Source organism: Erithacus rubecula (assembly GCF_903797595.1).
Source record: "Erithacus rubecula genome assembly, chromosome: 22".
In the NCBI taxonomy this organism is placed as follows: Eukaryota; Metazoa; Chordata; class Aves; order Passeriformes; family Muscicapidae; genus Erithacus; species Erithacus rubecula.
Window position 1 is genome coordinate 125,090 of NC_136674.1, and position 27,811 is coordinate 152,900.

Sequence of the window (27,811 nt, forward strand, 5' to 3'; positions counted from 1 at the left end):
AAGCCGGTCCCGCCGCCGCCGCAGGGGCCGCCGGGAGCGCGCGGAGCTACGGCGGCCGGGCGGGGCGGCGAGGGGCCGGGCGGAGCTACGGCGGCCGGGCGGAGTCGAATCACTGCCGCCATGAGTTGGGAGGAGAGACAGGTCCGCGGGTACAGCGAGTTCGTGCGGGCGGCGCAGAGCTACCACGGCCGGCCCATCTTCGCGCTCTTCTGCGGCGACAAGGACGCCGAGGGCAGGAGCTGGTGTCCGGACTGCGTGACGGGTGAGGCCCGTGGGGGGAGCGCCCTGCCTGCGGCATGGGCCGCGCCGGTCCTGGGAAGGCGGAGGGGCCGCGGGTCCGGAAACCAGCGGGCAGGCACAGCAGCCCCGGTGCCGGTGCCAGGCTCCAGGCACGGCTTCCCCTGGTGAGCTGAGCGGGCTGTGAGCCGCAGCGGCCGCGCTGAGCTTTGCGTTGCTCACACGGAACGGCACGGGCTGTTCCTGAAGGCCGGTGCGCGGCCCCACAGACAGACGCGAGTCCCCCGCGCTTTCGCCTGTGCTGTCCGTGCCGTCAGCGCTGCCCTGAAGGCGCTCCTCAGAAATCCCCGCCCTGAAGTGCCTGGCTTTACGTGTCTGAGCAGGTGCGGAGGCGCCTTTCGCAGCCGTCCCCCTGCCGGAGGGCGCTGGGCCGGGCCGGGCTGCCCTGGGCCGGGCCGGGCTGCGCTGGGCCGGGCCGGGCCGGGCTGCGCTGGGCCGGGCCGGGCTGGGCTGGGCTGGGCTGGGCTGGGCTGCGCTGGGCTCGGCTCGGCTGGGCTGGGCTGGGCTGGGCTGCGCTGGGCTCGGCCGGGCTGGGCTGGGCTGCCACACCCGGGCAGGGCAGGACACAACGAGCGTTTCTCTTCGTGTTAGAGGGGAAATTTGCCTTTACTCAAACACAAGTCCAGTCAGCGTTCGAGCATGTAATAAACTCTGAAAAACTTGTGGATAGCCAGGTGAAATGAAATACAGATCTGTAACTAAAGCTGACAAAATATTACCAGCCTTGGTGATCCAACTAAATCCATGTGATTGGGTAGGACAAGTATTAACTATTAACAGATTTTAAAACCTGTTTTCTAGCTGAACCAGTTGTGAGGAAGGAACTTCATAACCTGCCTGACGAGTCAGTTTTCATCTACTGTCTAGTAGGAGATAGAGCCTAGTAAGTACCTTTGAATGCTGACAGATGGGATGACGTTGGTGTACGGGTGGACTGAAAAAACTGAGCTGTCCTTTTCTGTAAGGAGTCATTCATTTTTTGAGGTCTTCACATCTCTGCCATAACCTATCTGCATGCTTGTTTTGAGAAGGGGGTACGGAAGATGTGAGGTAAAGGCATTTGAATAATTTTGAAGATATTTTAACTCCTAAATGCTGCTCTACAAGCTGTGCTTAACGCCTTCTTTCTGAACAGCTGGAAGGATCCCAACAATGAATTCAGGAAGAATCTGAAACTAACAGGAGTGCCTACACTACTTAAATATGGAACAGTAAGTGATTTGTTGTATGTTCTAGATCTACAGACATTGAGATGGGGAGCTGGCAGGATTTCAGGGCTGTAAATGAACTAGTCACTCTCAGAGCCCTCTCTTGTTCAAGGAGACCAGAGCATTCTGAACAGCTCTTCTGCTCCCTGAACTCAAACAGTTCCTCAAAAGAGAACCATTCTGCTTATTGTGTAATATCTATAATAAACATGCAGTAAAGAGAATATGTGCACTTGGCTCATAGTGCTTAAGGGGTTGAGAAACTTCTTAGCTAATTAATGCTCCTGCTTTGCAGCTCCTCAACTTTTGAAAAATCCAAATGCTGAACTACGGGAGTCAAAGTATTATGAGTAGTACACTCAACTCAGACTGCAGCTCAAGTTGTAACTTGTTAGTTAAATTAGCAGTTACTTTCTTAGAAATGCCTCTCCAAGGCCAGAAAACCCTCAGGAATGTGTCAGTTGTTATTACCTTTCTTGTTCCACCCCTATACCTCACTCCCCAGGAGGACAGTTGCTGGATGTGGCTAATGCTAGTGCTTATAAATGGCTCTTGGCTAGAACAGGTGTTTTAATTGTGAACTTTTCCTTTCAGCCTCAGAAGCTGGTCGAGGAAGAATGTTTTAAAGCAGAGCTTGTGCGTATGTTGTTTACTGAAGACTAATGCCCTCACCAGTCCTTGATGAAGATGGTAATCTCACTTACTGTAATGTCCTTTCAAGGAATCACTGACCTTTGGTAAAACTTCCATGATCACTTCGGACTAGTCAAGATAAATGTCCTGAAATTCTGGGTCCAAGCCTTTCACTAAAATCTTTCAACAAAAAACTGTATCTTTTGTTTAATGTCCAAATAAACTTCAGTTTGCAAACAACCTCTTTTGAAAGGAGCTGAGATTAGCCTGCACTTACTGAAGTGTAACTGACTGCAAGGTTACACTTACAGTGAGTAAGGAGGAAAGCGGGAAACAGAAAAATCTCCTTCCAAAGCCTGACCACATAATTACTGAAACTGTTAAGACAGATTTTAAATGTCAAAGATGTTTAATGGCTTATCAGTTCAGTCCAAGCGTGATGATGTGATGGCTGACAGCTTTAGTGTCACTGTCCCACATGGGCAGGAAATACATTCAAAAAATATGACAATTAAAAGCCTGGCAGCTGCCAAGAGCTGGGTTCTTACAGTACAAAAACTATACAGGAACAAAGGGCAAGTGCTTCTCCAGTACTCCAAGCAATGGCACATTTCCCCATGCACCCTGTTCTTGTCACATGGAGTGTAAAGAGACTCCAGAGCAGCCACTGCTGCATGGGCAGAGGCCAACGTTCAAAGAAGCTAAGTTTAAGGGAACAGAGCAAAGTTTGTTTCCTTCTCTATCCTGCAGAGTTTATCAGCACCTATCTCTGCTCTGCTCCCCAGACACTCCTGAATTCTATCCGTACAACGTGCTTAAGGAAAACTGCAAAACTTCCATCAACAGTGACTGCCAGGGAAACAGAAGTGACAAATAATAGCTCAGCTTGGTTTCAAGGAGAAACTGCACGATTTTGACTGTCTATTCACCTCCCCTTTGCTTGTACCAGAGCTGTAAGTAGCAGGGAGTTCTCAGTGACATTTTAAGAAAAGGCTTCCTAGGAACAGCCTTTAGAGCTACACTGTTTTGTAGATTTTTAGTAAGTAACAAATACAGGCTTTATTTTCAAAATCAAGAGGAATCAATAACTATTGTAGTAAAGCTCTTACAAAATTGTCCATGCTATAAAATAAATTGCAGGTGTTTATTAGTCTTTAAAAAGAGTTGATAAAACAAAAGCAACCCCGGTCACTTGACAGATTGAAATAAAAGGGGAACACATCCAGAGCCAAACTTCCACAAGGGTTCACTCCTCTCCTGTAAATACTTCACTAACACACAGCACACCTTCTCATCACTACTCCAGGTGCTTCTCATTTTACAGAGGTGTTATTTTGTTGCTGCTGCTCTGCTAGTGCCTGCTGGAGGCGCATCCTCTTCCGCGAGTAGTGCTGCCAGTGGAGGATCTGTTGCTCATCGATGAATTTGGCACACTGAGCATTGACCAGTTCTTTGCGGAAATGTTCGTACTGGAGCAGCTCTAGCATATGCAAACATTGAGGGTACCTGGGTTAAAAATAAACACACTTTAATACAGGTTTGTACAAGGAACACTAAATCTGGGGTCATTATTTTAGTTCTGTCTCGTGTCTGCTTTACTCAAGTGTGAAACCACTTCAGCCTGCACACTGACTTGGTAACTGCAGCATCAGGCCAGGAAACAATGAATGCAGTCCCTTAGTTCATGAATGAATAAATGCACATTCCTGCTTGCTTAGAATAGCTTCCCTAATGGCTTGGTAGACCAAATCCATAGCAATTACAATGCCTGTTTCCACAGCCCAATTAAAGGACGTGACCAAAACCATTTCTCAAAAAACTGAAGGAATTTGCAAACATGCAAAACCACAAAATCATTCTTTGTCTTATGTAAGCATCAGTATTGCAAATTTAATCTTAAAATGCACTTACTGCTTTTTTATCCTAATGTTCAATAGTTTGATTTTAAACCAATCAAAAGTGCAGATTAAGGCTTTAAAGGAAGATTTATGCATAACTCATGAATTTTTTATAATTTTGCCTATTGCTGCTACAGGTGGACTACATTGCATATAATCATAATCTCACATAATCTGTGTTGCAGGGAGGACAAAAGTAAGGTTACATGCAAAAATGAAACCCTGACATGCTGCTGTACAGTGTGCAAAATGAGGTCAAAGCCAAGCCATTAAAATGCAGAAACTTAAGAGAATTTAGCACTTACTTCAGGTATTTTGCATATTCAGGTTCTTTCCAATAAAGTAAATATTTAAGGTAATTTACAAAAGCTTTATCTTTGAAGTAGCCTCTTTGTGCAAGAACTGAAATAAAATGACAAGTAAGGAATTGTCAGTTACAGATGGGTGAAAAAAAATCTGTGCTTGAAAAAATTCAAAACTTTCATAATCTCATCAAATTTCCACAATTTATATTTGGCAAATAAAAAAACAAAGGGCAAAATATGATTTTTATGTCAAAATAACAGATTAGTCTCATTTCCCTTACCGTTTGCATCTTTCATTAAACAGAACAGCTTTTTGAGACAAGAAAATTTTGACTAGCATCAAAATTAGAACAGTTATGTATAGTACCTGAAACTATTCACATTAGTAAAATTCCTTTTTCAGATAAAGGAATGCTGTTAACTTGACATTACTTTTTAATAACAGATTTGAACTCGTTCTTTTTTTCCTCCACCAAATAAATGATTTTTCTTTTTGCACTCCAACTGAGAGACTTTGTATTAAAAGAAAAATACAACTGTTAAACAAATTATTTACCGACTACCTTTATGCTGCAAAAAACCCTTTTCTTTGTTTAGCCCTCTCTCCATGTTTAACATTACCAGTAACAATAAACATCATTAAACTATACGTACTCCTCCGGATCCTGGTAATTATTTTAAGTACTCACAGTTGAGGTAATTTGGATTTGCCAGACATTGAACAAACTCCAGCTCCAACTGGAATCGAAGTCGATTTCCTGTATCATCTGATGCAAGGAAAAAAACAGTAAGAGACTCACAGAACCGACAGAAAGTAATCGCGGCCGACGCGTCACCCAAAGCGGGCGGGCGCGGCCGGGGCGCAGCGCGGGCCGGGGCGGCCTCGGGGCCGCGGGCTCAGGCTCTCGGCCTGCGCGGTGCGGCAGCGGCAGGCCCGGGGGCGCGGGGCCGGCACCGGCACCGGCACCGGCACCTCCGTGGCACCATCCTTGCCCCGCACGGCCCCGCACCGGCCCCAAACCGGCCCCGCACCGGCTCCTATCGTGCCCCGCACGGCCCCGCACCTGCGTCCATGTCCAGGGCGCGCACTCCCGACGGCGGCCAGCGCCCCCTGCCGGCGCTCGGGCAGAACGCAACGCAATGCACACTGGGAACGCAGCGGCCCCTGCCTAGCAACGCGTCGCCTGGCGGGCGAGCGCGGGCTCGGAGCGGCCTCTCGGGCGCCATGGCCGCGCTGCCCGGCGGCGGATCCCGGCGGATCCCGGCGCATCCCGGCGGCGCCCGGCGGCGCCCTTCGTTGCCGTTCGTATTCCCGGCCGTGTGCTGACCCGCAGTCCTTCGCACTCGGCCCTGGGCACCGGCTCGGCGCCGCCTGAGCGCGCGGGTCCCCCTGAGGGCCGGTGCCGCTGTGCCTCCGCTCGCTCTGCCGCGGCCACAGATCCCGGTATCCCAACGGACCCTGCCCTGAGCGTAGCGCCGTACAAATCCCCTCTCAGGGCGCTCTGTGCAGCTCACGGGCAGCCCCGGCGAGCTCAGAAATCATTGAAGTACAAGGCGATGTGCTTTGAAGCACCAGTATGGAGTTTTACATGGATCGGTTTGTCCCCGCAGAGGGACACCCTGCCCGGGCAGCCGCAGCCACCGCAACGGGGTCACTCTGGCGTCAGTGCTCCTGCAGTGGTTTTTTCCCAGATAACGCTTGGGCTGAGAAGAATTAAAAAAGGATGAACTTTTGTTTGTATTTGCAGAACGTTCATTTTAGCTTTGTACTGGACAAAGCCACTCTTCATCACTTCCAGAGCAAAAGGAAGTGGAGAGAATCAACGCTAAAATTTAAAGTTTAATGGTAAATATTGGACAAAGTTTGGAGCTTTGCGTTTTATTTTTCATAGTGACTTTACAGTCAGCCAAGGAGTAAAACCAAATGCTCCATGAGGGTGCAGCAACAGTGGAAGCAATCTTTACTGACTTACCTGAAACCCTTCTAGTGTCTTTTTTTTTTTTTTTGTGCCATTTAATTATTTGCTATTTTTGTTCATTGAAGAATTTTTGGCATCCGACTTAGCAATTTTCTATAATACTATCTTTTCCTATGTAGTATGATTTTTTTTCCCCTGGGAATTGGATTACAAAAACCATATAAAAAGGATCCATGCATAGTTTTTTCTTAATAAAAAAGGCTGCTTTTTTAGACAACATTTTCGTGGTTGTGGAATACTACTATTACAATATCAAAACATAACAAGTCACTCCCCAGTAAATACAGACTTTGAGCTAAAAGAAGAGATCAAATAGATCCCACGTGTCTGCACTGCTATTCTAGAACAGGATTTCTCTCCCAAGAGTGATTTCAGAGGAGAGAATCCTAAAAAAGGATTGGTCACAAAAATAAATTGCTATGTAAGTTTGCCAGAGTTAAGTCAAACATCTCAATTCTTGTCCATCAAAGCAGGAACAAAATTGAAAATCGGGATTTTAGTATAGCAACTGAGAACATTCTCTAAGAAAAGTTTGAACTTTTTTGTTTTTAAATGTCAGGCGAGCCAAACTTGCAGGATATGTGTTAATATAAATGTGAGGCAGGAATTTATCCTACTGTCATAGAACCAGGAGGACACTGCTGTCTCAGTCTCTCCTTTCACAGAGACCAGACTGCCTATTGCTGCTGCCTGCCCAGAAATGGGATGGTTTAGGACAGTAATCTTATCTTAACTCATTAGAACTGGCACAGATACAGAGCTCTTAAATGGAGCCACTTCTGGAACCTGAAGCCCCCAAGGTCTTATGAGACACAAGAGAAAAGTAAGTCTTGTCTGGCATGCTGTTGAATCTAAGGTAAACATTGAGGAAGTGAAATGCTGCAAAGATTTCCCTGTGACACCACAGTGCAGTGCATTTGCACCAGAGAGAAAAGAAATTCCAGCCATTTCATTACTGAAAACTGATCAAGTGAGATGAAACAGGGAAGTGTTTTACACCACTCCATGAAACCCAAGACATCCCTCTTGTTCACCCATTTACCCACTGTTTTGGAATAGAATGCAAACTGATATTAACATGGACAACAGCTGACAGGATTTTACCCACAGAATGCAAGACAGCTCCTGTAGACTGGAGAGCATCGTGCTTCAAATATGGTGAAATAACAGAGTATAGTATGCATTATGTTATATTTATAACAAACCAGCTCAAAGTCTGCAATTTTTTTTATTCAAATGCTATAATTGTAATTCAATAGAAACAAGATCATAGTTTTCAGTGACTAAAACAATTGTCAGAACATATTTAATTAAAGGCTTAACTCTTCACTAAGTGCTCTTTTTTGAGGTCAAGAAACTGGCAGGTAATGTGCATTTCAGAAGGCAGCCAGTAAGAGACATGGTGGAACCACTTTGTCTGCAGATGCTGAACACCATTGAAGGAAGCTGCAAATTGGGTGAAATTGTGTAAAAAGACTGGTTTATTGAAGGCACTGGCACGTGTACTTCTGTCACTGTGGAACTCCTCCAGCTTCAGACAAACACTAGAATTCAAAGATAAATTCAAGGTTAAATGTCATGAGTCAGAAGCATTTTATGTTTTTCATTAACAAGTTGGTTAAAAATATGTGAGGCTTCTATTAGGACACTAGACAGCAGGTGAATTGAAGTCAGTCATTTGCCAGGAGCAATAAAAGTTCCTATGGTTCTGATTTCTGACTGTATAGCCAAGGCAAAACATTGAAGTAAAATAGAAACTTCCTCCAGAATAATCATTCCTTAATTGAAAGATTGTATTAACTTTATTTCTGGTGGAAATTTGATCTTCAGCTGGCTTTCTAAAATATTTGCGAAGACCCAAACCAAGTTATTGTTCTCAAAGAATAGCTCACAAAGGAAACTACAATAAATTAGATTTAGCATCTGAACATTTGGTTCTTTCAAGAAAATGGTTTGCCTATTAAAAATGCTTTATGAACATTGTATTGAGGCTCACACTCTGGCCTGAAACAGCTTATGAAAACTCATTGAAGGGCTATGTGCCAAATGAGACTGGGAAATAATTTTGTGTGGGTAAATAAAGCACTGAAGTAAACTGGGGAAGGATAACAATTTCTTTGACAGAAGAAACAGTCTCTTTCTTATGGCCAGAACCTACAGTAAATGGAAATCTACATTTATACCATAATGAATGGGCAACTATTGACTAAGTGCTCCAGAAAAACCTAAGTGGGCAAAAATAGTTTCAGTGTAGTCAGCTCTATTTTTAAATCGCTACCAAATGTTCCCAATCAGCTCAGGGCAGCATGGCATCCCTGCCTTTTCTCTGTGCTCCCAATGGTAAGGGGAGTCTGCAGGGCATGGCAAGCATCCCTGTGCCACAGATCCTTCACACAGGGGCCAGCAAAGATACACAAAGGGTATCAGAAGGTCTGGCCTGGCACTGCAGAGCTGCCACTGGGATGGTTCTGGGCAGAGGACAATCAGCACCCTGCCAGTAAACCATGCAGACACTGCTGAGCCCAACAAGTCTCTTGCAGCAGACTGCTGGCCTTGTGGTGCAAGGTACAAAAGTGTTGAAAACCTCTCAATGGCACAAAGAGATTCATCAGGCTTGTCCAAGTCACACATTTATTCACCCACACTGGAAAACATTGTGAAAACTCTGTCACATGACCCGAGGGCTCAGGATTCATTACCACCCACTTCTTCACATATTTAGCACAGACACTAGGGGAAAAAAACCCGATGTGAAGTACATAAAAACATAAATAAGGTGTGTCATTACTAAAAAGGAAGAAGTGGCATGTTAAGGAGCCCTGCTGCATTTTGGCTAGGACTGATTCAGGGATCTACATCTCTTTCTGGGCTAATTATCACCAACAGTCCAAGTCCAACTTTGTCAGCAAATGCTGGGTTTGGCTACAACCAGGTTATTTATATTTCAAGTGGCAACACACCTGAGCTGGAAAACAAAGTCTGAATAAGCGAAAGGCTGAGTTCAAGTGAGATCAGAACTCAGATGGAATTCACGACCCACTGCACAGAACTCAGTGGATGACACCAACAAATTCAAACCACTCTTCAGCTTGGGGACTTCTGATCATAGAGAGAATGCTGAAAGGTTTTTTCTTCTCTATTTCACAGATCTAGATGTTTAACACATGGGCAGGAAATACCTTTGTTGTCCTTTTGTATGTTTTCATGTAGTTTGGTCATTTGTGAACTCATTCATGATTGTGAGACCATTGCCAAGCACGAGTGCACTGTGCAAACCAGTTTGCACACTGGTACAGGAACCCTGTACAACAGCAGCCCAGATCACAACTGCAGGTTTGGGACACTCAATATTTGCACAAACAGCATTAGCAACTTGGTATTTTGGTAAATTGGTATTTTCAGCGGAGAAAGGAAAAGCCAAGGATTCATGGAGAGTGGGCAGAAAATAAGAAAGCATTAATTTAGCTCCTTAGAAGTGGCACTGGCAGCTGTGCTGCCAGTTGACAGACTCCTGACCACAAGGAACCACACTCTGCCCTCATATGGTAAAATGGGAACTGTTTGCTCACTCAGGGTGGCTGAATAACCCACCCTGACAAAGCCCACACGAGGACCCTCCCATCTTCTCTGTGGGTGCTGGGGGAGTGTGTTTTAAATGGGGGGCAAAGGGATTCTTTTATGTCACTACCGTAGGATCATCACAACTTCTGCACCTAAAACAAAAATCCTTTGATGAGCAACTAAATAAATGCCATGCCCAATAAGTTTCTATCATGGTAGTTGTCCTGCAGCTGAAGGGGCTGTAAACCAGATCTAATCACAAAGCAATTGTCCTTGCATTGTCCACTGCAAGTAACATGTATTTACTCAGGGCACTGGAACAGGACACCATGCATGCTTCATGCTGAAGAAAAGCCCATTTGTGCCTGTTATACTGGAAAGTTTGTACAACATCAATTCTTAAAAATTGCTTGTGTTTCTTAGTTTCTTATAATGCTTTATTCTGAAATGAATGGGACAGTTGGTAGGATATGCCACCTGATTTGGTCCCACCTGAGCATCTTCAGGGATGCAAACCGGAGTTATCACTTAGCTGATGAAAAAGAGAAACCACTGATATTCAGGACTGGAGACCCTAAAGAGTGGTATCCAGATGTGTGCTTTGCATTATTCACTACAGTTTGTACCTTCCTGGATCTTACTGGGCCAACACTGTTCTACAGTGGAAGCTAATGCAGAAACAAGTGGTTACACAGGAGGGGAGACAGTTCTAGAAAGTTTTTATTTGCCAGGCTCTAATCATGCAACCCACCCATTTAAATTAAATATGAATGAATCACAGGGTGTGATAGAAGTGTCTGAAAAAGTAACTGCAATTAACAGTACAGAGAGGTGACACATCTGATGCTTCACAGTTACAATAATCCCAACAGTGCTACCCCACATGCACACTTCCCCTGGCCCAGCACTCCTGACCACGAATCACCCCGTGTGACTGCTGATGACAACAGTATTTGCTTCCTTCTTGTCCAGCAACAAAGTGAAGAGCTTCCCTAGCCGAGGTGAGGGCAATTTCTCCCCTTCAAGAAACTTTCAGAACATTCTTTTCTGCAAACAGGACAGTGAAGTGTCTGTCCTACAGCTTTTAGCTGGAACTGGTTTTAGAGGAGTTTTGGTCTAACTGAGATAGCCAAGCTCAGTATCATCTACCCATGCAAGCTCCCCTGTATCTTATTGTCAGACAGAGCAGAGCAAGCACCATGTATCTGGCAAAAATCCAGTTCTTACAGTGTGAAGTCCATTAGAAAGCAGAGAAAGTCTCTTTCTCAAATGCATTTAGATACCTAGAGATGCAAATCAGCATTAAGGGGTGACTGCCAAAGGACAGAAGGTGCTCAACTGTTCTTGGTTTCACTTACTTCAAAAAAATACAGTGATAAGTTTCAGGTGGTGACAAATATCTGTGAGCAAGAAGCTGATTCTTGGCACTAGAACTGGCCTCTTCCCTAGATAGGCTCTTTCCCCATGCTAAGCACCATAAACTGCTGAATGTTGTTCAACAGGAGTAAGACTGGGTTGTTTCAAACCCAAACTGATGTGTGACTGCTGTAAGGGAGCAAAGACCCAACACTGGATCTGAAGGGGTGATGACACTCTATACAGGACTTTAAGCAATAGGGAGTACTAAGGGTACTTTCCTTGTTTAACACACTAATTCTTTACAGCTCACTGTTCTGATGTGATGTTTGCCCAGGCTGGGAATGTGTCCAGCTGAAACATAGGTCTTCCCCATGTGTTGATGGCCAGTGAGACACTGAGGACTCCAATGATATTCATCACTATTCCAGCTTTAACCTGTGAGGGAAAAAATCCAAGCCAACAACAATAACCAAACACCAGCACAGCAAGTCCAAACCAGCAACACCCAAACACCAGCACAGCAAACTGCAGCAAGGCCTACCTGTACATTCACAAGAAAGATGGTAAACAAATCACAGAAACTGCCATTGCCTCACTGCCTTCTGCTCTTGCTTAGTGGAGACACCAGAGAACACACTGTGCATAGTCTTTGAGCACTTTGCTATGTATATAACCAGTCTAGGAGCTTTAAGGCATGTGTAAGAAGTCATTCTTATTAGTTAGGAAACAGCTTATGCCCTCTTCAAGTACCCAGTTAGAAAACCAGCAATGTTTGTGTGTTCCGCCCAGAACCTGCCCTGTGTGGTCTGGCAGAAAATCAGAGAACCAGAGCCAAGGGCTACTGATTGCTACCTTCTGCTTTCAGCTCCAGTGGAGACAAGGCTTTAGACACTTGCCAAAACCCCAGAGCACTGCAGGGCATTTTAACCCTTCAGGTCCCAGGGGCTTATGACTTGTCAGTTTTTAATTTCATTTGGGCCAGTCTGTATGTCTGTCAAAGCCTGTGAGAAAAGCACTGTTACTTCAGAGATGCAAATTTTTATCACAGTATTAACACTGCAGAAGAGAGGGGCATAGGGTGGTAGCTGGTACTAGCCGGTACAAAGCTGGTACTTTGGAAATACTCTGCAAAGAAAATTAAATTCTCACCATCTTTCAGGAAGAAAGCAATAGAGAATTTCAGAAAAGAGAGAAGGCAATCATCTCACCATATCCAGAACACGGATGCGGCCGTAGGAGAACACTATTGCATTGGGGGGAGTTGCAACAGGGAGCATGAAGGCAAAAGAAGCACTGAGGGTAGCAGGCAGCATCACGTACAAAGGGTGGATCCTGACAGATGTAGCCTGCAAGGAGATGGAGAGAATAGCACTCTGGAGGGGTATTTGAAAAGGGAAACATAAAGGATCAATCTGCCCCAGACCACTGAGATACATAGGCTTATTTTGTTTCCTTGTATTACATCACCAGAATAATTCACAAACATTTTATTCTGAAATCCTCATGTGCTTAAAGATAACTTGCTGTTGTTTCCTGTCCCATGATACTTAAAAACATGGCTTGATTCTTTCATGTTGTTTGTTTTGCTCTATGGTATAATTTAGATTTCTGGTCAAATATATCCAACAATCTTTTCTTTGACCTCGGACCACCCTTTTTCCAGGGAACACAGGAATGGGATTATAATTACTAGGCTTGTGGAGTGACATTCATAGACTTTATATAAACTCTGTGGGATGCAAAACTTAAGTGGCAATTTAAGTCATTAATAGCTCAGTACCTTGACTGGGGTAATTTTGCTTTGATGAAATAGTCTAGAATAAAGTGCCTCTCCTTTCCTAATTAAAGTATCCTATTTTTCTTTTTATGCCACAGTTTTGATTCTGCTCAGAAAGGCAGTAAAACTTACTAGGTTGTCCTCCCTAGGTTTTAAAATTGTTCTGGGTTCCCATGAGAAATTACACATTTCTAATAATCAGGCCTACCATTTGTAGTATTTTAGCACAAAATGTGAAGATGAATAATTCGAAGGCATCATCAGAAAGTGCTGTATTTTGTTTTGGTTTGGGTTTTGTGTGTGTGTTTTCCCAGTTTTAAGTTGATGGTTCAAATGACCAGAAATAACTGATGTTTGCTGGTCTGCATTGAAAAAAGTGACTGCCACTTCACCTTCTCCAGGGCCAAGGCACACACCTTACAGAAGGCAGGACATAGCTGCCTTTTAAGTACAGTGGAGCCACTTCCAAGACAATAAATATAATATTGCTTTGCCACCCAGCTTAACTCTGATCCTCCAGCTGACAGGGTAACAGGACAGAAGCAATCTTACCAGGGAGGCAAAGACAGGCAGGAAGAGTGTAGCTGTGGCCACGTTACTGGTGCATTCAGTGAAGACAGCTATAATAAGGGAGACCACTGATGCAATGGCCCAAGGGGGGATAGATCCTAATGGAGTCATCTGACTACCCAGCCAAGCTGAGAGCCCAGAGTTCTGCAAGAAAAAAAACAAAGTGTTTCAGTTTCAGGTTTAGAACCTCTGACTCACAAACAGGGAAGCCATGTTATGGGCAACATTCCTGTCAAATAATGCTAAACAAGACAAACACCATCCAGGAAAGTTCAATGATCTGTCACAAAAGCTAAAAGACACTCCTTGCCAACTAGATGTAACACTGAATCCCACTTTTCTGATTCTTCAGAAAACCAAATACTTGCTCACACATAGGTTACAAAATTACAGTTTTCTTGCTAAACAAGAAATTTTTTCAGAGGCCATTGCAAATACTTAACATATGGCCCAGAAGCTTCTTAGCACATTTTGCTAAGGTTTCTGAAGGTTATGATTCTGTATGAATGCTCTGTTGTCAGAAAACAGTCAGTAGTTGATACAAACAGGTTACAAAATCTCTGACTTGATCGTTTTTATTCCTCTGGAGCTACAATAATTTATGTGTGATGTATATAGATGAATGCAAGGCCCAGAGCTTTAATTTGCCCCATGGTTTAAACCTAATTAGCCACAACACTTTTATGTGAACATCACTTTCCCCAAAGTATGGTACTACTGACAGCTAATGCTTGCTCTGATTTAGATGCATCTTAGCAGTGATGAAGGAAACAATTCGGTTCACCTCAATATTCCTTCCTGTTTGGGGAATTTAGCTGCCTTTTCTGTGAATTTATGAACACAGCATCAAGCCAGGATTTTCTTTCTGACCACTTCAGCAGTGGTTTTGCTTTAAGATACATCACCTTTAAACAAACTTCAAATGGTTCTAAACTCTGACAAATGGTATCTATACTTCTACTTTTCCAGCCAGGGCTGAGATTGGGACGATTACAGAAGTAAGAAAGGATGCTTTTCTGGACTGTTCAGACAGTGAAGATCCCAACCTACTCAGCAGTCTCCAAGAGGTAAGACAAATTAAAGAAACTTGGTCAGAGAAAAAAAATTCCTAGAAAACTCACAAGTATTCGTCTCTCCTTGGTTTTTCCTAATTTAGATCTCCCTCCAGATCTCAACTTTGCTACTGGGTTTGGCTTTGGGTGCATGCCCAGTAATACAGGACTAGATAACAAACCAGGGAAGTTCGCCTTTGAGTCAGAGAAAAACAGATGTCAGGACATACTGCGCTTGCATCAGCCAAAGCAAAACCTCCTCCCAGCAGCAGCACAATGCTCCAGGGCATCTTCCTCTGAACCACATTCCACTCTAGCAGCGGGGCTGATAGAAATGGCTTTATATCTGAAGTGAGAAATGAAAAGTAGAACAAGTTTTAGGAGAGCGAAGACACTTTGTCTCCTGTTCTGTAAGACACTGGTGGGCAGATGCACAGTACTGAGAAATGTGCACAGGGTGAGGGTAACACACACATGGACTGTGCCCAGCCCTGCCCAAAGAAGGAGCCAGGTGGGCTGCTCTAAAGAACTCACGCAAATCCAGTGCATGTTTCTGCTTTGTTAGCTGAGTGGGTTAGCTGTTTCACAGTACTACAATGCCTCTTTTAAATACCTTCTTCAGTCTGTTCAGAGTCAGACTTGTTTGGTTTCCAGCCTGTGAATTTGGGCTTTTCAGCAGGAAGGATAAACAGTAACAGGGAAACAAACATAGCAGGAACAGCATCAGTAATAAACCTAATGAAGAAAAGAGAATACAGGTTAGAAAATGGACATCTTTCTCCTAGGGAAGGGCTGCCTTCCAGCATTCATTCCATCCCACTTGGGGCTTGAGCAAAATGGGTCATAGCTCATGTCTGAGGTCTCTCAGACCTGCCCTAATATGAACACAATAATAAAAGAAACAAGCTACAATACACACTAATAACCAGAGTCCCAGATGACAACTCATCCCTCCAGGAGCAGGGCTCCTTCTTTGTGCTGAAGCCAAGATCCAGTAGTTGTATCTCAAAGACAGACATCTAAAGAAAAGCCCTGAATGACAGTCCCAACGTGTGCATTATGTTCCTAACGTGCCATGCACGAGCACTATGCAGAGAAGCCATTCAAAGCACAAAATCAAATTCCCAGTGAGTTTTAAGGCTGGTTAATGATGATATTAGCAAATATTCAAATATCACTGCAACTGATTGGAGCTCATACAAACAAAACACCAAGGTGTATGTCAGTGTGACTGAGACCATCATTACAGAATTTTCTCTTCTTTTAGGAGGTTCAGCTTGCTCCACGTCTCAGTCTGCAGCCTTTTCACTGCAGTACAAACTGTTAAATCATAGATGATTGGTAGTGTCATGTACAAGCCATTGGATCAAGCCCAGCAGCCATGTCAAGTCAGGTAAAGCTGGCGATTAATGAACCCATATTCAAAGTGGAATGTAGGAGCGAGGGAATCTGATTAATAACCAAGAGAGTAAAAGAGGGAAAAAAACCCTAAAACTTACTTTTCTCCTCCTGGGAAGAGCCTGGAGGCCCAGCCTTTTACAAAGCCTGGGTTTCTGGTAAACCACAAGAACACCAGCAATGCAAACAAGAGGAGGACATTTAATTCAGCATAAGAGACAGGGCCTAACTTCTTCATTTCTTCCTTCAGCACATTGTATGCAGCTTTTTCTTTGGGACCTTTCTCTGTCCTGCAGCCCCAGCTTTTTTTTAAGCTTTGAGAAAAAATAGAGAGAAACAAAATACTCTAAGTATGAACATATTAGAGGGATTTAACATTCTCATCACTCTGAAGCTGTCACTCCTGGGGGCAGACACAGAGACACAGACCACAGCAGAGGCCATAAATAAAGAAATTACAACAGTGCCAAAGCATTTTTTGGGGATGAGCTTTTACCAGCTCTCACAGAAGAATGGGTTCTATCAAAGGATGGCAATTTAGAGCAACCTGGGATGAAAAAGTCTGGTTTGAATCAATGGCTACAAACCAGCTATGTCACCTCTCCTAGGGCTGAAATTCACAGGTAAGAGACTGAAAAATAAAAAGGCAATTCTTTCTGAATATTAAGAATGAGAAGGCTTTTGTTTTAATGTACCTCCCATGAGCACAAAAGGTTTCCAGACCTCAACATTTCTGTGAAATGGACCTGCTCTCTGCTATGAAATTAATAACTTGTCATTGCATTTGTTTTAGCCAGATGTATCAGTAAGCTGAGGGATTTACACAATATCGTGTAGATAAATACTCACTTGAGTCCCATGAAGGAGCACTGCAACCAAAACCACGCTAACACCAACATCAGGATCATGTTTGGGAATGCAAATCCAAACCAGGACGCAAAATTCACAATATCATTATTGTCGGGGTATATCCTGCAAATAAATTACTTTCTGTATGAATGTCAAAACATTTAGTAATCTACTCTCCCTTTAATATGTGCTAGTGACAATTCTGCATGTAAATCTAGGACAACATTACAAGTAACCATAAGTAACATCCACAGCCTAACTTAAGTCACTGGAAAGGCAGTCTGATTTCAGAGCAGAAATTAAATGATTGTCAGTTTTCCCTGTGTTTTACTTTGATGCATATAGGAGCTTATGTTGATACTTTAGGTCTCAGTCAGAGAAGTGTGGCTGAAAGTTCTCCCATCCATTCTAGATACGTTTTACTTCCAACATGCCTGCTCATTTATCTCAAGACAGGATATCTTTTCTTCCTCCCAATTCATTCTAATAAGAGAGCAAGAAATGTCTTTCCTGAAATTAATACCTGTACTTCTGCTGCCTTCAACAGATGAAAAAGTTGCTAGTTGGCTTGAAAGAATGAAGACAGTGTTTTATGAAAGGCAATTTTTGTTCTTCTCTGTGTTTGCCAATAATGATCGGAGGAAAAATACCAATAGCAAACTTCCAGCTGGGTGTTAAAACCAACAGACAATGTAGCAGCTGAGGCTGAAGCACTCACAGCACAAGGAAGCAATGCTGGAGAATTTCCATTGCAGGCTGGCCTCCATCTAGATCAGCTCCCAAACTCAGTTTAGCAACGAGAGAACAAGTGCTCAGTTCCACAGCCACAGCATGGAGGAACAGTGCTACAGGAGGCAAGCTCCTTCTAGCTCTCTTCAGAGTGCTTATGGGTAGGGTTAATCTACATTCTTCAGGTGCTCTTTCTGCAGTTCCTCTTCTTATGTGCTGCATTTCAGTTGAAAAAGAGGACACAGAAGAACCAATATCTCATAATCAACCACTTGCATGTTGATTGTCAGCAAGTATTTCCAATTTTCTCAGAAGACCTTAACTCCATCACATAGCTTCCTTTTAAAAGATGCTGAAGCAAAAAAAAATGAGGCCCAACACTTCATACACATTTCTCAGTCTCAGTTCCTCAACTTATTGCTTGAAGTTCACAACTGAAATTGTCATCTAAGACCAGTTAATTGGTCACACAAAGAGTATGACAGTGTAACTAAAAGAAGCAGTAAAAATTACTTACTGATTCATCTGGCCTTTCAGTACCACATTTGGTCCTGTTCCAGTAAGTGTTGCAGTTCCTCCAATGCTGGCAGCATAGCATACACAAAGTGTCATTCCCTTGCTTATACGATTCCACCTTTTCCTTTCCATAGCAGATCTGGGGTCATCAGGGACTTGCTCATTGCTAACAACTAGACAGAAAGAAAATTATTTGCCTCAGGTAAAATTGGAAAGGCAGAGAGTTCAGGATAGGGTCTGTAGACTTAGTGCTTCCAGTTTGCATGTGCCATTCATTTTAATTTAAAAACCCACAGATATCTCCCTAAATAGACTAATGTTAATGAAGAACTGAAGAAAGAGGCTGACAGACTGGGTTTACATGATCCAAGGATGCTGTTGCCCACATCACTGCCACAGCTCCTCACCAGTAATGTCTTGTTTCACAGAGAGGCTTACCACCAGCCAAATATTGTAGTCACTGGAACCATTCCAATTCCACAGTGAGAACCCAACTAGCTTTAACAGATATTAATATAGGCAGAAAAAAAACCCAAAACCACTGAAACCCAAATCCTTTCTTGGCATTATGTCAGTTTACAATAACCATGAAACTTTACTGCTGTGTCCCTTGTTCTCTGAGGTTAACACTCTAATCTTCAAGTCTCACTGGACTAATGGAGCAGGAGAAAGACTTCATGGCAATTACAACCAACTCAACAATATCAAAGGGTATTTTTTGCACACTCTTACTATCTTCACTATACTTGGAATCTGATCTGTAATCATATTTAATAATATAGCCCTCTGTAACACCACAACAGAGCAGTGAAATGAGAGGGTCTGAGTTTGTGCACATATTTCAAATGAAGTGAAACCTACTGTAGAACCACAGCATTGGCAGAGGACCTTGAGGAATCAAGCATCAGGGTAAGATGACACACAAGAACAGTTTGTCTATTGTGAGTCAAATTACACCAGTTCCTCTTTTCCATGTGGCTTTTAAAGTAGTCCTCCTTGTTCTCCCCCCTCCACATACAATCTGGCCAATAAAGAGGCATTTATTACCCTAGAACCAAAATGGATTGTGTTCACATATTTTTTCAAACATTCCTACATGGACTAGAAGCTGAATCCCCACTGATAATCACAAGGTTTAGAAAGTGGGATGCTGGGGTCTGGATGGTTATTTTCCATAGGATATGCCCTTCACTTCCCTAAACAGGCATTCAAGTCTAGGGAGACTGTGGGAGGATGACTCCAGCTTGAAGGAAAGAACATAACAACCTGTCTGTGATCTAGCACTAGCATACAAAATGGCAGCCATCAAAATGGAAAGCTATTTTGTAAAACCTAAATGACATGTATTTAAGGGATTTCAGTCAGGTTACCCTCCTCCTTCCTTGGAAAGGGTACACAGCACTCCCAGGTTGGGGAGCTGAGTGTAGCAAGCCCAGCAGCATCAGCTTATTGGTGAATAGGCCCTTACCATTGGCTGCAGTGGACACTGATGTGCTCTTTTCCTCCAGCTCAATCGTTGCATTTGCTTGCTCAGCTTCTTGCTCCAGCACAGTCATGTCACACTCTGTGCTGTCCAACTGCTCCAGAACAGCCTGGACAATGGGAACCATCATGGCAGTGGTGGCTGTGTTGCTTATCCACATAGACAGGAAGGCAGTGACTATCATAAATCCCAGCATGAGGCTGACAAGAGAGAAAGATGCAGAAGAGAGAGGAAGAAAGTGAACAGATGCTGCTAAGCTTTGCAGTCACTGTCATTTGGAGAGCAAAGCCCAGGCAGGGATGTAGGCAGCATCCACTAGTACAGAGCAGGGCCAGACTACCTCCTAGGACAGCTCTGCCACCTTCACTGAAGGAATCCCAGTGCATTGTTCAGTCTGTCATAATTTTGTCCCCAATGGCAAGCCTCTAAAATGTAGTCAGATGCTAGTTTTGGATAAAGGACAAATAAACTGTTCCTGTTGCAAGACTTCATTTCTGGAAACTCTGCAAGTACAGCTAAATTGGCTATTGAAGCATCCTTTCTCTACTGACTGCTAAATATCATCCCTAGGGCACTGCTAAAATGACAAAAGGTAAGAAAAAAATCAATATAATACTCTTACAGTGCAGGTTGCACCCCAAGAAACATAAGGACCTTCAGCGCAATCCTTTTGTGAAGACACCAATGCTCAACAGAAATTGCAACAATCAGCCCTCCAAAGAAGAGCATGTTTGTGTTATTCAGGTACTGCAAGCACACCTGAAAGACAGAGAAGGTAAGTCAGGCCAAAATTCTTGCTTCGCTAGTACAATTTGCCTATCACCCTCTCAAATCCAGGGATTGGACCAGGCTCCAGCCAACACTGGGACAAGAGGCAGCTGCTGCCTGAGAGCTCCCTGCAGTTCCTGAACACCTCAAATCCTGTGTAATGCTGACTGTAACTGAGAGCAGGAGCTCTCTGCTCCATTGTGCAAAATGATACTGGTTTCCTAAAACACAGCTGGGGGCTCAGAGTACAGAAGGTGCTGGGAATACTGAGCTCCAAAAGGGCTTTCTTAGCACCCTCACCAACCACGCCTGTGTTTACCAGCTTGCTGGGCAGCAGTGAGCCTGAATTCAGCCTTGTGCCCAGGATGAGACCTGAGGAGCACACAGCACACCTGCCAGCACCATGCCATCCATCCTCTTTGGTCCCATGCCTTTTGAGATCTCCCAGAAGACTCAGCACTGCTTTCTCACTGACTGGGAGCACAAAGACTGCTGGCACCAGTGGGATGCTCTCCAGTAGGATCTATGCCCAAAACAGACCCTCCTCAGGCCCCCACTCTCAGCAGTGTGGGCAAACATAGTTCAGCATCTTCCCGTGTAAGAACCCTGATCACCAATACAGACTTGTTGGCTAAGCACTGGTGGGGGACCAGAGCACTGGATTTCTCTGTGCCAGACCTGGACTACACGAGTTCCTTACTGCTTTAGCGCTCCGAACTCCGAGCAGAGGGAGGAACACCACTGGCATGAGGGAGGTGACAGCCAGGGGGATCACTTCAGTGCACCAGTACACAGCCATGACGATGATGACATACCCACATTTGGCCTCCTGCGACATAATAGAAGACACAGTCAAACATTAGAAACTCTTTAAAGATAAGAAACACATTGGTAGCGCATACAAGAGGCCCACACACTCCCTGTCTGTACCTTTGCAAGTTCTGATGAATGAGGACTTAAACTTAGTGTTTGCTTTAATACAGCCACACAAAATAAATTCTGTGAGAAAAACAAATCTTCCACCACTAGGTAAGTGCACAGTTTGCTGTGTGCAGGCACCTATTGGTGGTTGAGGTCAGCAAATTTTACATCTAGGAGCCAAGAACAGCAATACAGAGTCAATTTTTTTAATGGATGGCCAAATTTCCCAATGTGGATGATTAGCTTGCCTGAAATTCACAAGTCTTTGATGTATGTCCAGTAACACAGTTGAGCTCAGAAACTATTTCACTGAATAATTTAAAAGTTCTTTGCTTTTTAAAGTAACTCCTAAGGTAAAACTCTTTTATATTTTATCCTTTTTATTATTTTTATTCTTTTTGTTTGTTTGTTTTCTTTTTTGTGACTAAGCACATTATAGGTATTAAACTACTTTCCCAAATCATACTGTCCCTATCTGCTAAGGGGATTCCCTAGTTTAGAATTGTTGCAACCTGTCTTTTAGGGCTGCTGATCAGGCATTTCTGAATCCCAGCCTTCCGTGGTTTGTACTCTAAAAATTGCGAGAAGAAGCAAGTATTCATTAACTAACAGTGAACTGTTTGAAGGCTGAAGTCAGTCTTCTGTAGTTCAGTATTTGCTCCTATTTAGGGCATGTGTTTATAGGATTTCACTGTAATGCAACAAATGTGACTTTATTGCTAAAATAAATGGTGTGACAGTGACACTTAAAAACTGACATCAGGTGATATTAGTAAGTATGGCTGCATACTACTTAATGTTGTTGAGAAGTTTAAGAACCAGAAAACACCTTTTGTAAGTAATTTGCATTTCCCCCCTCAAGCTTCCAGATTATTGACAGCACAAGTTTTGAAAAGAAAAATTCTTCAGAGATCAGAAGATATCAGGTGGATCCTGTTGAAGTCTTTTCCCTTTATACATATTAGGTCAGCTCATGATACAATTCATGCTGTACTGCAGCAATGCAGGGCTAGAACTGACTGTGGTTAATCTGTTGCTAATATGAAAAAAAGAAATAAACAATTCTAAGTGAATAAAATTCAAAACACTGTTTTTATAGAGAGTAAATAATTTATATGAAGTTCAAAAATACAACCATGCTTATAAATTAACTTCAACAACTGTGGCCAATTCAAGCAACCAAAGATTTGGAATTAAATATATATTTTTACTTCTACCTATACCTATCAGAGATTTATGGGAATAGTCACAGAATGTCTCTTTGGTGTTTCTGTACAGTTGACACAAAACACTATGACCTGACTCCTACCAGTCACTGGCAGAAATATTGCTTTCCCATTGTGAAATATTGAAATTTTTTAGGTTAGATTAGTGACACAATATGCCTACAAATAATGGCAAACTGAAGACATACTTATTTTTTTTTAAATTATCTTTCCTAGTTTTGACCAAAGTAGAGGTTAACTAGTCAGGAATCCCTCCTTATATGAAGCATCATTCAACTGAAAGGCCAGGCTGATACAACTTACATAGGTAAATCAGAAGGGTTGGCAATTTGGTTTATAAACACAGGTAAAATTTCCCTGTACTTTAAAACAGACTGAGCAATACAAGTTGCTCAGAAGAAAGGCAGTTTTTAACATCAGAATAGCCTCCAAAGCTCCATAAGCTAAAATACTGTGAAGTGAACTTTCACACTTGGTCAAGAAGGCTACAAGGCATTAAAACCCGAACTTCCTTGGGTTATTCCAGTTTTATGCTGGTGTAACTCCACTGAACGCAAAGGAGTTGTGCCATCGCCATCCCTGGAATGAGATGGATGAATTGGAGGATACAGCATTTGAAATCCCGACCAATTCATGAACACAACGCTGACTGCATCAGGATGGAGCATGTCACCAAGCAACACGCCGGGAGCAGCAGAGCCTCAGCAGAGCTGGGCACGCACTCCTGCCCTTCAGCCCACTGCAAGCGCTACCGCATCATGCAGGAGAATTCCAAACCGGCCAGCCACGGCTGGGCTTGGCCCAGGATGAACTGCATCCAGCCGGCACCAGGGCTGGGTGCTGGGAGCCACCGGGAGCAGGAGCGGGCGGAGTGGGGGTGACCCGGGGTGACCGGGGGGCAGCAGGGCAGGAGCCGGGGTGACCCGGGGGCAGCAGGGCAGGAGCCGGGGTGTCCCGGGGTGACCGGGGTGACCGGGGGGCAGCAGGGCAGGAGCCGGGGTGACCCGGGGTGACCGGGGTGACCCGAGGGCAGCAGGGCAGGAGCCCGGGTCCGCCCCGCTCCCGCAGGAGCCCCGCCGTCACTTACCCGCGTGGGCACAGCGAGCGGCAGCGGCAGCAGCAGCAGCGGCGTGAGGAAGAGGATGGCGAAGGAGCTGTACCTCAGCAGGGGCCGCAGGCGATTCGGGGCCATGCTCTGCGGGGTGACACGGTCAGGGCGCGAGCGGGAGCAGCGCCCGCCGCCGCCGCCTTAAGTACGGGGCGGGACAGCCGCCGGGAGGGACCCGCCGGGGGCGACGCGTCCCGCCCGCCCGCCGGGGCCGCCCCGGCAGCACGGGCACCCCCTCCCCTGCCTGCGGCCCGCGGAGAGCGGCTCGGGGCTGTGCATCAGCCCGCACACAGCCCGGACAGTGCCTTCGGAACGCCGCCCGGCCCGGAGCCGCAGAAAGGAGCCAGCAGCGCGGGTCTCACCGCGCCCACCGCACGCAGGGACCCGCAGCCCACGCGGCTCCTCTCGGGAGCGCTGGTGTGCCAAGGGACGAGCATCCCTCGCTCATTCACTCCGTGGTGGGGAAGGACTGAGCTCCTTCGGGGAAACGGAGAGTTAAACCCACAGCGGGGTCTCCCCAAAACAAAGGTCTGTGCAGGCACACATGGCTGTGTTTTACTATAATTTTGAGAGGCATTGTGCCTCTGGATCTGGGTTAAGAATAACCCAGGAAGGTTAACCCGAAAGGTTATTTTTAATATTGTTGAATTCAGTAACTTCACCAACACCGCGGCCTCGAAATCCAAAGGGACTGGCACTGATGGTGGCCAGCACGACTGAGAGGGGACAAAGGCACAACTAGACAGAGGACAAACAAATTTTTGGTATTTTAGGTTTTGCTTCTGGGATGGCAACAGCCACCTGAAATTGAAGTCAGCATAAATCATATCTCAGCAATTTGATCCTGCAGTCTCTTAATACAGCCTTACCAAGCAGTTACTCACAGAAATAAAGAATTTCAGACTCCACAGCAAGTAATGAGGGGGCTGTGACTACTCTTTGTCCTTTGCTGACCAGAGGAACTTGAGTGACAGAAGTTCAAAACAAGACACTCCAATGTTACTTTTAATTTATAAAAGCAGTGAATGCCCACTAAGAAAAACAGTAGCCAAGCGGATCTGGATAGATTCCAAGTCTTCAAACCTTTAGGAGCAGTCTTTCTGGGTAACTTACCAACACAGAGGAAACTTCACACCAGTGCAAAGTCTAGCAGAAAGTGGGGAATCAGCCAAAACTTGAATTCCTGTGGCCTGTCTCCAATGAAAAAATGGTTCCTAGTCAAAAAAGAAAAAGGACTAGAAGCACTTAAATAAGAAAATGCAAGTAGTTAACTCTAAAGGAGTTGTTCTAAGGTTAACTCTGACAGATCAGTGCACATACACTTTGTTGTCTTGTTTCAATAAGATGCAAAGAAAAGAAAACAGAAAAAAGAATAAAGAAAAAAGAAAATAAAGAGAAAGACAAAAATGTATTGATACCTTTAGATGGACTAATCTTGTGAAAGGAGACAGACTTGTTTGCTGTACCTGGGGACGAGACATGGGACTCCATGGGCAATTAAATTAGCTAGTTCATGCCTCAGTTCATTTATTTGTCAATACAGGGAAGGGAATCAATATTCCCTTATTGTGAGGAATTATTGCAAACTTGCCCCGTATCATTTGATGATGAGCTTCCTTTTCAATGTGCCAAGAAGAGATACAAAATTTTGGCTGCTTGCTTTACAGAACTGGTCTGACAGCTGGGTAGAAGGGAGCTGCAGAGAGCCAAAGCACTTGCAGAACATCCAGGAGAAGTTTTAGGTGCTCCAAAGAGCATTCAAACAAAAGCCTCCCACAGCCTGAAATTCAGCTCATGCTAACTGCACACCTTCAAGAAAAAGGAATCCTTTCCTCCAGTCACTATGACTGTGAACATAGTAGAGAGCAATGGCTTTAAATACTGCTTTAGAATCAGTGGGTAAAATTAGCTTTTGGTTGCAGACATCATTTAGAAGCAGAAGACTGTAGCATCCTTTGGGACAAATTTTGATACCCTAGTGTTGAATAACGTGCTATTCTTGTTCTTCTCGGTACTAAACTTCAAATCAATTTTCAAAGGAACTCAAATTTTTGTATTACAAAGAGGCATAGACATAGCTGATGACATGAGGTGGAACCAGGAGCTGCATCAGGTCTCTTGTACTGGAAATACTTTTACCTGGTTGCAAGATACCACTTCTCCCATTTCCTGTCCTGCTCTCCTAATAAACACAGGTATTTTGAAACATGTCAGGAATCGAGGGTTTGAGTAACAGAGCCAAGCCCATCTTGGGGCTCACTGCTGCCAACCTTCCCTGGCCTTCGTGACAGTTCTCAGCTGGTGGCTCTGGGGTTTCTTTGATTTAACTTGACAAAGAAAGCAGAACACTTTTCTGCTGATAGTGAGCTGAATAGGTTCAACGAAGTGTTTAGTGAGCACTAGAGCCAGCTCAAGAGACTGGGCTAGTTATGGCTGGGCAAGGAACAGCTGTGGCAGGAACAGCTGCACCTCTCAGGGCAGCAAATGCATGGATGAGCTTGGCAGCTTTGTCAAACCACATGCAGACTCTTGCAATCTTCTCTTTTATACTGCAGATACCAGAGTCAATGGTGGGAACCGTGACTAAGAGTTGCAGTCAGAAGTGGGACACTGCTGAAGAATAGTAAAGAAAGCCTGACCTGTATTATTTGGTAGAGAAAGGGACTGAAAATCAATCCCACTTAGAAAGTAGGAATTCCAGGGTCAGTCCAGGAGCAAAAATTGTAAAATAAAGATTTTCTTATAGAGAAGCTGCTTTTCTGCAGGTCTATATTCTTTTCTTCTCTATATATTGTACTCTCTACAAAGCAGTCATCCCAGTTACTCCAGTTATTGCAGGACAGGAATTGTCTGTAAAAAGGTGGCTTTACAGGCAACAGCTGGTTCATTTAATTGCAGACAGACATATTTTCTACCTCTAATTCAAATGCTGCCCAAGCACACAAGTACAGTTTGCTTCTTCTAAAGCAGTCCATTTGACCTAGATAACTGCTACCCTCTCTCGAGACTCACATTCTTTTTAAAGTTTTATGCTGCAGGCTCCATGCAACAGCCAGAGGTACAAAAGTTTTCAACAAAATAAAATTAAACAAGGACTGCAAATCGTATCATATTTGACTCTGAGAAGCAAAAATTAAAACAACTGACCCTGAGATATTCTAGGACTTAGCAGAAAAAGAATGTTTCCTATTTGGCCTTTTGAAAATCACATTTAAAAAATAACCAGCTCAGAACTTACCTCTATGTGATTCTTGCCTTCAAAAGATGCCTAGAAGAGCTCTTGTATGGTAATGTTATGCACTGGAAGGTTTACACAGAATTTAAATAGAAAGAGTTATTACCAGCATTCAGAGAAAACCACTCCTTCATTGCTCTCCATTTTCCCTCCAATCGGTCCTTCCCAGTTACTGCCAGTCCACAGTCCTGCTTCAGGAGTAGCTTTCAACTAAGTTCCCAGAGGAGCATCTGATGTTTTTCCAAGAAAAGCTCTCGAGACTCTGAATGAACAGTCCTTTCGGCACAATCCCTGTGCCCAACAACTTTCTACATAAAAGCCCTCATTATGAATTTTGAGTCAGTGGGGTTTTCTCACTCAGTCTGTGTTGCTGATCAGTCTTTCTTGACCTAAAATTGGTGTTTCCCATATAGTTTGTGCCCTAAAGTCCATTCAAATACTGTGCAGGCTAACGACTACAAAACAAAAAAGATCCAAAAGAAAATCACGTTTAAAATTTCAGAATTGGCAGCTCTGTAACCTCTCCCTTAGCTGCCATCTCATTAACATATTTGTTCAAAAGCCTTTTCTCTGCTTCATTACATAATTTGTGTTACAAAATCCAGATAAACATTCATTATTCCCAGATCTAAATAATGGCTTACTGCGCTTCCTTTTTCTTCTTCTTTCATTTTTTCCAGAGACAAACGGGGGGATAGAAGGAGCTTGTTTAGATGGGAAATGAGCCACACCAATTTCTGAGAAATACCAGTTGTCTATGACATTGTGATACATTGTGCAAAGACTAGCAAACGATTCTTTCTGATACTCCTGCAAAGTCCCTACGTGACAGACTAAGAAAGTCAGTTAATATTCTTTTCTGCATCTCCTGTATCCCGTTGTTCCACACTGGGTAGGGTCTGTCACATCAGAAACACTTCTTGCACCATACAGCTATAA

General features: G+C 44.0%; 3 protein-coding genes across 6 annotated transcripts; 1 reads left to right on the top strand and 2 right to left on the bottom strand.

The window, feature by feature from the left end:
• The first annotated feature begins 92 nt into the window (after positions 1-92).
• On the top strand, positions 93-2,378 carry TXNDC17 (thioredoxin domain containing 17). The gene is made up of 4 exons (XM_079325060.1): positions 93-262; positions 1,099-1,180; positions 1,433-1,508; positions 2,100-2,378. The coding sequence occupies exons 1-4, from the start codon at positions 121-123 to the stop codon at positions 2,166-2,168; spliced, it is 369 nt and encodes a 122-aa protein (XP_079181186.1). The 5' UTR covers positions 93-120; the 3' UTR covers positions 2,169-2,378.
• An 883-nt stretch (positions 2,379-3,261) lies between these two features.
• MED31 (mediator complex subunit 31) lies at positions 3,262-5,520 on the bottom strand. Its single transcript, XM_079325059.1, has 4 exons — positions 5,406-5,520; positions 5,031-5,108; positions 4,342-4,438; positions 3,262-3,644 (listed from the first exon to the last, which is right to left on the bottom strand). The coding sequence occupies exons 1-4, from the start codon at positions 5,413-5,415 to the stop codon at positions 3,452-3,454; spliced, it is 378 nt and encodes a 125-aa protein (XP_079181185.1). The 5' UTR covers positions 5,416-5,520; the 3' UTR covers positions 3,262-3,451.
• Positions 5,521-7,612: 2,092 nt separating this feature from the next.
• On the bottom strand, positions 7,613-27,623 carry SLC13A5 (solute carrier family 13 member 5). 4 transcript variants are annotated; one of them, XM_079324693.1, is made up of 15 exons: positions 26,979-27,623; positions 24,751-24,851; positions 23,617-23,724; positions 21,083-21,211; positions 20,237-20,373; positions 19,600-19,814; positions 18,133-18,304; positions 16,887-17,009; positions 16,139-16,351; positions 15,253-15,374; positions 14,870-14,985; positions 13,570-13,731; positions 12,449-12,586; positions 11,515-11,675; positions 7,613-7,864 (listed from the first exon to the last, which is right to left on the bottom strand). In XM_079324693.1, exons 3-14 carry the CDS (start codon positions 23,719-23,721, stop codon positions 11,547-11,549), a joined length of 1,761 nt encoding a protein of 586 aa, XP_079180819.1. In that variant the 5' UTR covers positions 23,722-23,724; positions 24,751-24,851; positions 26,979-27,623; the 3' UTR covers positions 7,613-7,864; positions 11,515-11,546. The 4 variants fall into 4 exon arrangements, with proteins under 4 accessions (XP_079180819.1, XP_079180821.1, XP_079180822.1 ...); XM_079324695.1 differs by having other exon boundaries at positions 24,751-24,827; positions 26,876-27,323; XM_079324696.1 differs by having other exon boundaries at positions 24,751-24,827; positions 26,979-27,319.
• Positions 27,624-27,811: the final 188 nt, after the last annotated feature.